Source organism: Lolium rigidum, chromosome 4, assembly GCF_022539505.1.
Source record: "Lolium rigidum isolate FL_2022 chromosome 4, APGP_CSIRO_Lrig_0.1, whole genome shotgun sequence".
NCBI lineage: Eukaryota > Viridiplantae > Streptophyta > Magnoliopsida > Poales > Poaceae > Lolium > Lolium rigidum.
In genome coordinates this window covers 155947792-155959529 of record NC_061511.1, presented here as the reverse complement: position 1 = coordinate 155959529, position 11738 = coordinate 155947792, and the positions used below count along the sequence as shown (strand labels likewise).

At 47.7% G+C, this 11738-nt stretch overlaps 1 protein-coding gene across 1 annotated transcript; it reads right to left on the bottom strand.

The window, feature by feature from the left end:
• Positions 1-3987: 3987 nt before the first annotated feature.
• Positions 3988-11388, bottom strand: LOC124647672. The gene is made up of 4 exons (XM_047187579.1): positions 10968-11388; positions 10492-10872; positions 4613-4972; positions 3988-4520 (listed from the first exon to the last, which is right to left on the bottom strand). The coding sequence occupies exons 1-4, from the start codon at positions 11286-11288 to the stop codon at positions 4134-4136; spliced, it is 1449 nt and encodes a 482-aa protein (XP_047043535.1). The 5' UTR covers positions 11289-11388; the 3' UTR covers positions 3988-4133.
• Positions 11389-11738: the final 350 nt, after the last annotated feature.

Genomic DNA, 11738 nt, shown 5'->3' with positions numbered 1-11738 from the left:
AATTATCAATGGAAAACTTAGGTGGGTCTCCCCGAATGTTCAAATGGGGATGGGGAACCGGTATATCGGGAGATAGAAAAGGTGGAGCTACTCGATTGTAGCTTTCACCTCCAGTAGTTCCCCTAGGAGATGTAATAGTGTTTAAGTTATCACCTTCCACGGGTTTGGTAGATGAGGGTAAGTCCGAAGCATCTCCCTCATCTAACGCACCCGTGTCCTTTACCTCTACACTAGGAGCCTTGGGAAGGGCCGGAGTCAAAAGCTCGGCAATCATCTTTTTCATGCTTTCCATTTGGGCTTCCATGGAGGACTTCAACGAATTGAAGTCTTCCATGGAGACCGTCTTGGCGGCCCCTTCCGAGGACTCCTCGTCCGGCATACTCTTAGGCGGTTAAGCCCGAAATAAGAGCCGAGGCTCTGATACCAATTGAAAGGATCGTATGCCGCACCTAGAGGGGGGTGAATAGGTGCTAACCAATTTTTAGTTCTTTTTCAAATTAGGCTTGACACAAAGGTAAATTCTCTAGATGTGCAACTAAGTGAATTTACCTATATGACAAGGTTATCAACTAAGCAAGATATAGCTACACAATATAGGAGATAGAATGGGATAGAGGTAACCGAGAGTGGAGCACGCGATGACACGGAGATGATTCCCGTAGTTCCCTTCCTTTGCAAGAAGGTACGTCTACGTTTGGAGGAGTGTGGTTGCTACGCAAGCCAAACCAACAGCCACGAAGGCTTCACTCAGATCTCCTGTGAGCAACGCCACGAAGGCCTAGCCCACTTCCACTAAGGGATTTCCTCGAGGCGGAAACCGGGCCTTTACAAGGTTCTTGAGGCACACATCCACAACTGAATTGGAGGCTCCCAAATCTGTAACAATACAACAATCAACAACAACACATCAACAACAAATCAACTAGGGAACCAAATAGGAACACTAGCATGAGATCCCTCAAACAAATGAGGGGGAAATGAAAAACGCTTCGGTGAGGATCTAGATCGGTGGCTTCTCCTTCGAATCTCCAAAGAACAAGAGATTTGGTTGGGGGAGGAAGGAGATCTTGCAAATCTTGTGTTTCTTGAGGTGGCTCTAATGGAGGTGAAGCTTGGCAGATTTCTTGTGTAATGATTGAGCAAAGGGGTAAGGAAGAAGAAGAGGGGTATAAATACCCCTCCCCAAAATCCAGCCATTGTGCATTTCGGGGGGCCGGATAATCCGCCCTAAGTAAGGGCCGGATAATCCCCCCCCCCCGGATAATCCGGCCTCCAGGTACAAAACCATGACAATGTCCGGGCAAATGTTCGACCCCTATACTGAGCTGCATATCTTCAGGTCCTTAGCCATTTTCGAGGGGGCCGGATATTCTTGAAATATCCGGCCCGGATAATCCGGCCTTCAGGTACAAAACCGGGACAATATCCGGGCAAATGTCCGGCCCCTATACTGAGCTGCATTTCCTCAAGTCCTTAGCCGAAATTCTGGGGGCCGGATATTTTGGAAATATCCGGCCCGGATTATCCGGCCTGATGAACATTTTTGCAACTGTCTTTTTGACAAAACTGACCACATCCAACACACATACAAATGTATCTATGTAAATCCTGTATCACTTAAACAACCATTAGTGTATCACATATATTGACATCAAACACACAAAACATAATATGAGAGATGTTCTTTCACCGACCCAAACGAGACAGTTTGGATCGCCGATTTGGGCAAGCCCGCTGGAGATGCCCTATCGACCACATGTAAATTTTCGGAGTGAAAACCTAAGATCGTTGGTGGGGCGACGACAGTGCTAGAGCACTGTTCCCTTCTTGGAGGCATCGCTTTTGGAGACTGTATTTCAGGTGTTGTCTCGGTGGTGGATGTATTGCTGTTGTTAGGCTTGGGATATTGTACTCTTGTTTTTTAGTCCCTTTTCTCTTTTTTAGTTGTGTGCATCCGTACTGCTATTAGGGTGTTGCGTTGTTGCAGAGACTGGATATAATTGGTACCTTTTGATATTAATAAATTTTCTTTATGGAGAAAAATCGACCACATGTACTAGTGCTTGCGCCAATATCGTGCGATCATATGCTGGGGCGCCGCCTTTGTGTTGTCAGAAGGAATTTTGGTGAATTCACGAGGGACACATACATAACGCTGCATAATAGAGCCAGATCAGAGAAGAAAGATCTAGAGGAGAAGAGCTTCACCTTGGTCCACTCCGGCGCCCTCTCCATGATCCTTCACTTTATTGTTATAAAAGCGATAAGCAAATAATAAGGAACGATAAAAGTAAACGCAGTGGAGACACAAGATTTAACGTGAAAACCCTCGTTCAACACAAAAGTGAAAAAAAATCACGGACGCCAACCAGCAAATTTCACTATATCGGGGAGTGTTTACAAACGCTGTGGGTTATCTTATAATCTGATAAACCCTAGCCGGCGGCTTACAAGATGTAAATATCGCCCCAAGCCTACCGGTGACAGGTCTCACTCCGCTCGTCAGAAGTTAGCCTCTGTGTAGGCTATAACATATACGCGGGTTGGTGCTTTCAGCAATTGTCGCTATCTCCCCCAACCCTCCCAACCCTAGCCTACACCGCACCCCTCCTCCCAACCCTCCCGCCGCCGCCGGGGCAAAGATCTCGGGGCGTGGTGGCGGCGGGGTCCTCCCCTCGTGGCGCGTCGGGAACGGCGGCCAATGGATCCTCTCACGTGGCGGCGGCCCTTCCGCCTCCCGGGGCGGCGGCGGCCGGATGAGGAGGTAGGGGCGGCGGCGGCCCTCCCGGGGTCGATCCAGCTGCGGGCTGCGGCCTCCCCGCCTCCCATCGGCGGCATGCCGACGATGGTGTCTGGTGGAGGCGGGCGCCTTTCCCTCCGCCTCTCGCCGGTGAGGGGTGATGATCTTGGACTTCTCCCGTGGTACGAGGACGCCCGGGGCAGCAGCCTTGGGTTCGACGGTGGAGGTGACCCTCTTATTCGCCAAAGAGGATCAGCCTGCGGTTGGTGGTGGTGGATCTATTGATCTATCACCGCGTTCCGGCGGCGAGATGGAGGGGCTTGGAAACTGGCGATGGTGTCGCTGGTGGAGGGTTGGAATGGCCAGCCTAGGGTGGTCGCCGACGTGGGGGTTCGACCTGAATAAAGGCGGCGGTCCTAGGGCCTCTCTTGCGTGAAGAGGAGGACTTACCGGAGGCCTGGACTCGTGATCTGGCCGGAGTGTTGAGTTCCGGAAGGCTCCGCCGGCGTGGTATTCGGTCGTGCGCACCCATGCTTTTATTCCGACCGATTGGTTCTAGAGGGAGCGGCGCGAAGCTCTTTTTCTGTGTTGACATCAAGTGACTATGGATCCATGATGAAAGTTGGAAGAAGAGAATTTCATGAAGGCCGGAGGGGAGGACTAGCTAAGGGAGGTTCAAATCTCCGCGCTGTTGAGGGACTTGCTTGGTGTTCCGGGCTTGCCAGCAGCGGTATGAAAGTGGGGGCGACAACACATGTGAAGTTCAGAGTCCTACCTTTCAGGGTGAAAACCCAAGGTCTGGCCTTAACTGGTTGTGCCTGGCAATGACCTTGTTGGAGGCATTGTTTTGAGAGCGGGGACTATCTTCAGGGTGAAAACCTAAGATCTTTGATCGGGCGACGACAGTGTTAGAGCACCGTTCCCTTCTTGGAGGCGTCGTTTTTGGAGAGTCTGTTTTTCAGGTGTTGTCTTGGCGGTGGATGTATTGCTGTTGTTAGGCCCGAGGTACTGTAGCGGGACTTTTGTTTCTTAGTTTTCTTTTCGTTTTTTGGCTGTGTGCATCCGTAGTGCCATTAGGGTGGTGCGTTGTTGCAGAGGCTGGGTGTAATTGGTATCTTTTGATATTAATATATTCCCTTTATCGAATTTTTTTTTGGATCACAATATAACATTTACCATCACCATCCACACATAGAGATAAGGAGATTCATTCTTATGACTGTATAAACTCCTCAACATTCATTGAAACAAGTTTAGTTCTGATCCACATGTCCCGGTAATGACGAAGTGTCCATACATAAGGTTGACAAAAACAAACATAGAAAACACAGATATCTCTGATTGTTCGGCACACTATCAAGCAGAGCTGCATACAAACGAGAGCAACGCCTCTTTAGTTAGTTGCGGCGGCGGCTGCCGCGGCCGCGGCGTGAGCATGCATAGCCATGGCAAACTCAACTAGCTTGCCGACCTCCGGCATGACTGCCTCGACCGCGTCCAACGCGCCGAAGCTGTCCGCCCACGCGGCCAGGAGCGGAGTCGTGGCGGGGTCGAAGGTCTTGACGCCCTTCATCAAATCTCCCGCGCGAGCCCATGCGAGGAGGCCACCGAGCACGACATCCACATACCCAGCGTTGTCGCCACCGAAGAATGGTTTCCCCTTGGAGCACTCCTTCAGGGCTCCCTCCAGGGTCTCCACCGCGGCCGCCGCCTGCTTCTTCCCCTCCTCCTTCTCCTCCTCCGTCTTGCCCCTCGACGCCTGGGTCGACGCTTTCACCAGCTGCAAATATCAGAAAACCGCGCCGATGAAACCATCAACAACACGCTGAAACCATCGACAGACGTGGATCATATACTGCTGTATATAATTACCTTGTCGTCGATGTAAGATGCCCAGAAGCGAGCAACGGCGCGGTCATGGGGATCCTCCGGGAGGAGAGAGGGGCCGATTCCGGCGAAGGCCTCGTCTATGTATTGCAGGATGACCAGCGACTCGCAGACGGGCTTGCCGCCGTGGATCAGCACCGGCACCGCCTTGTGCACGGGGTTGGATGTGAGGAGCTGCTCGCTCTTGCTCTTGAGGTCCTCCTCCACGTACTCGTAGCTGATGCCCTTGAGGCTGAGAGCAAGCTGCGCTCGCAGGACGAAAGGGCTCGCCCACATGCCCAGCAGCTTCACTTCGTTGTTTCCTCCGCCGGCCATTTCTGGTTGGAACTTGTTTCGGATCTCCAGCTGTTGGTGTTGGGCTGTTAGGGACGGAGGGGAATACGGGTATATATACACGCAGAGGATGCTCCGTCGCAATGGTACAGTTTGTTTGGTTGTATGCGGATAATTTTAGTTTGTTTTTCTGATTATATCAAGCTTTTGTATTAAGTAACTTGACATTGGAGCCATCTATTTTGAATTACCGGCACCATTGACTTGGACAAACTTTACCACCGTTAAGATGTGATCCTCTCCTGACTGCACAACAAAGTTTGATCCTCTACCAGATACTTTTTGTCTCCATTTCTCCGTATTTAAGTTTAAGTAGAACATGTGAAGTTTGACCTTTTCTTCTGGAAGCCATTGACGTCACTATCTACGTCATCAGCATGGCATTTCTGTATTATTCCAGGCTTGGAGGACAAGATACATAACAATATTCAATTGAGCATATACTGGACATGTGTAGAAAGATATAGTAGAGTAGGGCATGGTGTTTGAAGGATCTGATTAGTGACGTGCATGATGTCCAATTCAATGTCAAGTTTCAATGATGGACACTAATTAATACTAGTACTATTTTTTGGATTAAGCCAGCGATAGCATTGGGTTACCAAAGACTTAGTTCACTTTTTTTTTTGTAGCAGTTCAAGTCGTTATAGAATCGTTTTTAACACAAGAAATAGAACTCAAGAGGTGAAAATGCATACTACAAGAATTGGACATCTCCGCATTGACGACGTGGTGGTTGCTCATCTCCAGCGTGCTCGACGTCGTCAGGCTTCGGGCCTCATGCGTTGCCTTCTTCGTTGCCATCCGAGCCTTCGGGCTTCCAGTAGGAATTGGGGCGGCCGATCCCGAAGAGAACCCGCGTGCGACGTGGGAGCTGCTGGCTTGGATATAATAATGGTGGTTTGACTCTACTGTTCTTCTTGTGACAAGTCACCCATCTTCTTGATGTCGGCCTCCTTGGTCTAGCTGCCGGCGAGTTCCGATCTTTCTCTCAGAGATTTCCATAGTTTGGCGCAGTGCGCTACTCCATATCTAGAGCGGAACCAATATGGTCACGCACGCCTTTTCATCAGCCAGTGTGGCTTTATTTGGGTGAGGCGCGAAGTTTTGCCTTCTTTATCGGTGTTATGGGACATGTCTTAATATACATTTTCATGAAACTGGTAGAGGTGGAGAAACTCATGGTGGCTGCAATCGGAGGCTGGTAATGATGGAGAGGGAAATCCTCACTTTTCCAAGACAGAAGAGAAGCAAGCAACGGATTGAGCAACTAGCGCAAAAGCCGTTGCGCGTTAGCGCATCCGTTTTCTTGCTTGATTTTGATACGATTATATGAAGTGATCTGTCCAACTAAGTAGAAAAGGACATTGCGATGAAGAAAATGCGACATATGGTCTCCCTGTGTGTCCGATATTTGGCGACTTGCATCAGCAACCTTGTCAAGCGGGGGTGATAACACAAGTGGAATGCATTCTTGGTGGTGTTCCTCGAGTACCGAGCTACGATTTTCAGGATGAAAACCCAAGGTTTGACATTCATTTGTTGTGCCTGGCAATGGCCTAGCGAAAGCCATTGTTTTGGAAACTCGGACTTTCTCGAGGATGAAACCCAAGATCTTCGATCGGGGGATGATAACACTTCTGCATGATGTAGTGGGTAAGAAGAGTTTTATCGTGTCCACATGGATTAGATTACAGAAGTATAGCACGAGATTCACAATTGTATTAACAAGCGTTTTGGATTCAATTGTATATGAACTAAAGCTAAAAACGAACAGATCGCTAGCAGTAACTTACTTAACCAAATCCTCCATATAATTCAGCTTAGACAACACGATCACTATAGAGAGTCACAGGTTCTGAGATCCAACATAGATCAACTTACACACGAGTTCATACAACCAAACCGTCGAACAGAAAGCATGCAAGGAACAAGGAAGAATCAGAGACAAGGAAGAAAGCTCAACTCGCACATGATCATCTCCACTATCTTCTAGAGGTTGAAGAAGCAAGGAGCAGACAGGGAAGAGCAAATCATTGTCTCCAGATCCAAATCGCCATCGTTACTTCTTTCTGCCTCTCTCTCTCTCTCTCTCTCTCTCTCTCTCTCTCTCTCTCTCTCTCTCTCTCTCTCTCTCTCTCTCTCTCTCTCTCTCTCTCTCTCTCTCTCTCTCTCTCTCTCTCTCTCTCTCTCTCTCTCTCTCTCTCTCTCTCTCTCTCTCTCTCTCTCTCTCTCTCTCTCTCTCTCTCTCTCTCTCTCTCTCTCTCTCTCTCTCTCTCTCTCTCTCTCTCTCTCTCTCTCTCTCTCTCTCTCTCTCTCTCTCTCTCTCTCTCTCTCTCTCTCTCTCTCTCTCTCTCTCTCTCTCTCTCTCTCTCTCTCTCTCTCTCTCTCTCTCTCTCTCCCTCTCTCCCTCTCTCCCTCTCTCCCTCTCTCTCTCTCCCTCTCTCCCTCTCTCCCTCTCTCTCTCTCTCTCTCTCTCTCTCTCTCTCTCTCTCTCTCTCTCTCTCTCTCTCTCTCTTGCTCTCTCTCTTGCTCTTGAGGTACTGCAGGGAGCGTTGCTACCCTAACTTTCTTCTCTTTGCGAATGATGGTGTGCTCTGGTTGCTGATTGCTTGGTGTCCTTCTTCCCTGCTTGGAGTCCCGTTTTATAGACGAGAGAGAGCATCATTCTGGTGCCTTCTCTTCTATTATTGCTTCTCCTTTCTTCTCGCAAATCATGTCTCTATATAGTAGGTCTTTCTAGGCTTTATAGCCTTTGTAGCCCCTCTTTATAGCTTCATGTGAGCATGCTGGAGGAGAAAATTGTGCAGCCTCCACGTTTCTATGGCCTGTTATAAACGTGGCCTTTTATTTTTTATCTTCATCTTGAGAATCTTCTTTCTCGTCATGATTATGTCTTGGATTTTTTGGCCTTCACTTTTGCTAAATTTTCTCCTTGCTGATCGCATGCGAAGAATTATCACCACTATAAACCTTTGGGCTGCTTACATGTGTTTGGTGATGGAGATCTTAAATACATTATGATTATTATTATTATTATGATTAATTTTCAAAAAAATTGAATTTCAAAAATTTATCAAATATTCGGGTATAGGTCCTCCACGCCCGAATAATTGATAGCATTATCAATTTAAATTCTGATTGGATGGATTTGGGCTGGTCCTATACACACAGATATAAACTACATATATTCAAACAAATTTTACACAATAAATTATCTGTGTGTATTGGAATTCCAATAAAAATTTAAATTGATATTGCTATCAATTATTCGGGCGTGGAAGACCTATACTCGAATATGTGATAAATTTTCGAAATTCATTTTTTTAAACAATAATAATAATAATATATTTAAGATTTCCATCATCAAAACACATGTAAGCAACCCAAAGATTTATAGTGATGATAATTCTTCGCATGCGATCAACAAGGAGCAAATTTAGCAAAAGTGAAGGCCAAAAAGTCAAAGACATAATCATGACGAGGAAGAAGATTCTCAATATGAAGATAAGAATGAAAGGACACGTTTATAACAGGCCAAAGAAACGTGGAGGCTGCACAATTGTCTCCTCCAACATGCTCACATGAAGTTATAAAGTGGAGCTACAAAGGATAAAAAGTCTAGAAAGACCTACAATATAGAGGCATGATTTGCAAGAAGAAAGGAGAAGCAATAATAGAAGAGAAGGCACTAGAATGCTGCTCTCTCCCGTCTATAAAACGGGACTCCAAGCAGCGAAGAAGGACACCAAGCAACCAGCAACCATAGCACACCGGCATTCACAAAGAGCAGAGAGTTAGGCTAGCAACGCTCCCTGCAGTAGTAGTAGTAGTACAACCACCCTTCCTGTAATAAAGAGTGCAATATCCAAGGGGTTGAAATATTGCAAAGGTAGGAAGGTGATTTTCCTTCTTGTGTAAACCCGTCGGGACCCCCGACGGGTTTACACAAGAAGGGAAATCACCTTCCTACCTTTGCAATATTACAAACGCCTTGGATGTTGCAGCTCTTTATTACAGGAAGGGTGGTTGTACTACTACTACTGCAGGGAGCGTTGCTAGCCCCCGACGGGTTTACACAAGAAGGGAAATCACCTTCCTACCTTTGCAATATTACAAACGCCTTGGATGTTGCAGCTCTTTATTACAGGAAGGGTGGTTGTACTACTACTACTGCAGGGAGCGTTGCTAGCCTAACTCCCTGCTCTTTGCGAATGTTGGTGTGCTCTGGTTGTTGATTTCTTGGTGTCCTTCTTCGCTGCTTGGAGTCCCGTTTTATAGACGGGAGAGAGCAGCATTCTGGTGCCTTCTCTTCTATTATTGCTTCTCCTATCTTCTTGCAAATCATGCCTCTAAATTGTAGGTATTTCTAGGCTTTATAGCCTTTGTTCTCTTTATAGCTTCATGTGAGCATGTTGGAGGAGACAATTGTGCAGCCTCCACGTTTCTTTGGCCTGTTATAAACGTGGCCTTTTATTCTTATCTTCATCTTGAGAATCTTCTTCCTCGTCATGATTATGTCTTGAACTTTTTGGCCTTCACTTTTGCTAAATTTTCTCCTTGCTGATCGCATGCGAAGAATTATCACCACTATAAACCTTAGGGCTGCTTAAATATGTTTTGATGATGGAGATCTTAAATACATTATTATTATTATTAATTCTATTATTATTAATTTTCAAAAAAAATTGAATTTCAAAAATTTATCAATTATTCGGGCAACTCATGGTGACTGCGATCGGAGACTGGTAATGGTGGAGAGGGTAATGGTTGCGATGAAGACAATGCGACACATGTTCTCCCTGTGTGTCCGATATTTGGCAACAGCAGCCTTGGCAAGCGGGGGTGACAGCACAAGTGGATTGTATTCTTGGTGGTGCTCCTCGAGTACCGAGCTACGATTTTCAGCATGAAAACGCAATATCTAGCATTCATTGGTTGTACCTGGCAATCACCGTGCGAAAGGCATTGTTTTGGAAACTCGGATTTTCTCGAGGGTGAAACCCAAGATCTTCGATCGGGCGACGATAACGCCTCGTGCATTGTTTTATTCTTGAAGTCATTGGTTTTGGAGAATCTCGTTTATAGTCTGGGTGTTGTCTTCAATGGTGGTTAGAGTGCTACTGTTGCAGTGGTTCGACACTACAACGGGGCTTTTGTTTTGTTTTCTCTCTCTCTATTTCTTGTACTTTTTTCTTGGTTGTGTGCGCCCGTCATATCTTTAAATATCATGTTGGTGCAGAGTCTAAGTGTAACTATTATCTTTGCGATATTAATATATTCTCCTTTATTGAAAAATTAAGGGCATGTTCAGAGTTTCCTCTGTCAATGAACAACAACGCATGTATAAGTGTGATTACGTGAACGGAAATACCAACTTATTTAACACTTTTGTAGGCATAACCATACATCAGTAGTTCAGTACCAGTACAAGTAAACACTACCTATAGTAACAAGAATTGTACCTGACGAATTACACGAAAGAGGAGTAATTTCCACCAGAAACACTAAATTAGGTATCTACTCCTTTAGTTAGCCACTGGGGCAGCCTCGGCCGCCGCAGCAGACTGCATCTTCACGGCAAGGTCGACCAACCTTCCGACGTCCGGCATGACCGCCTCCACCGCGTCCAGCGCGCCGAAGCTGTCCGCCCACGCGGCCAGGAGAGGCGTCGTGGTAGGGTCGAAGGTCTTGACTCCCAGCATCACCTCACCGGCGCGCACCCACGCGAGCATGCCGCCGAGCACCACGTCCACGTACCCGGGGCTGTCGCCGCCGAAGAAGCTCTTCCCCTTGGAGCACTCCCTCAGGGCTCCCTCCAGGGTCTCCACCGCCTCCAACACCTGCTTCTTCCCCTCCGCCTTCTCCTCCTCCGTCTTGCCCCATGACGCCTGGTACATCGCCTTCGCGAACTACACACACACCACAAATATTTCCGTGCCGGTCAGACCATCGTCGTCGTCCCAAAACTCAAAGGACACGAACACAACGGAACGCATGTACGTACCTTGTCGTCGACGAAGGCGGCCCAGAACCGAGCCACGGAGCGCTCGTAGGGGTCGGCTGGGAGTAGAGGGCCGCTGAAAGCCTCGTCGATGTACTGGACGATGACCAGCGATTCGCAGACGGGCTTGCCGCCGTGGATCAGCACCGGGACCTTCTTGTGGACGGGGTTGGACTGGAGGAGCAGCTCGCTCTTGTTCCGGAGGTCCTCCTCCACGTACTCGTGGTTCACGCCCTTGATGCTGAGCGCCAGGCGCACTCGCAGGGCCGGCGGGCTCGCCCAAAAGCTCAGCAGCTTCACATCGTCTCCTCCACCTCCGGCCATCGTTCCTGTCTATCGAGTAGAAACTAGCAAAACTCAATGTCTCTACTTTGCAGGTAGCTCGCTTGCGTGTTTGTGTTCTTCTTGCTTCCTTGGTGATTTCGACTACATGATAGAAAAGGAGGTATATAAAGACCCGGCCCTACACCTACACGTGACGATTAGTATTGCAGAGACTCTTCCGTTGGAACGATCCTCCGAAGAACAAATTGTGTGGTTTAGAACCGTGTAGATTTTTCCGACTTGGACAAGTAATCCAACTGAAATATTTGACTTTGCTGACTAGTATGAGGAAATCTGCTCCACTCACAAACTTCAGCCGTGTGTACATTTTTTGTTTGTCACCAGGCGATTCCAGCGTACTCGGTCAATTTCGCACAGCAGGTCAGCAGCTAGTATAATTGTTGACGAAAATGATCAAGACCTGTTTGGTCTACACCTCGCCACGCCATG

What these genes read in the sequence shown, in the direction of transcription:
- LOC124647672 (XM_047187579.1), bottom strand. Translation starts at nt 11,288, where the DNA reads ATGGCCGGAGGTGGAGGAGACGATGTGAAGCTGCTGAGCTTTTGGGCG. An exon ending in AGGCTGCCCCAGTGGCTAAC is followed by an intron (nt 4,973 to 10,491) that starts TAAAGGAGTAGA and finishes CAACACCAACAG; the next exon opens with CTGGAGATCCGAAACAAGTT. An exon ending in CATCTTACATCGACGACAAG is followed by an intron (nt 4,521 to 4,612) that starts GTAATTATATAC and finishes TGATATTTGCAG; the next exon opens with CTGGTGAAAGCGTCGACCCA.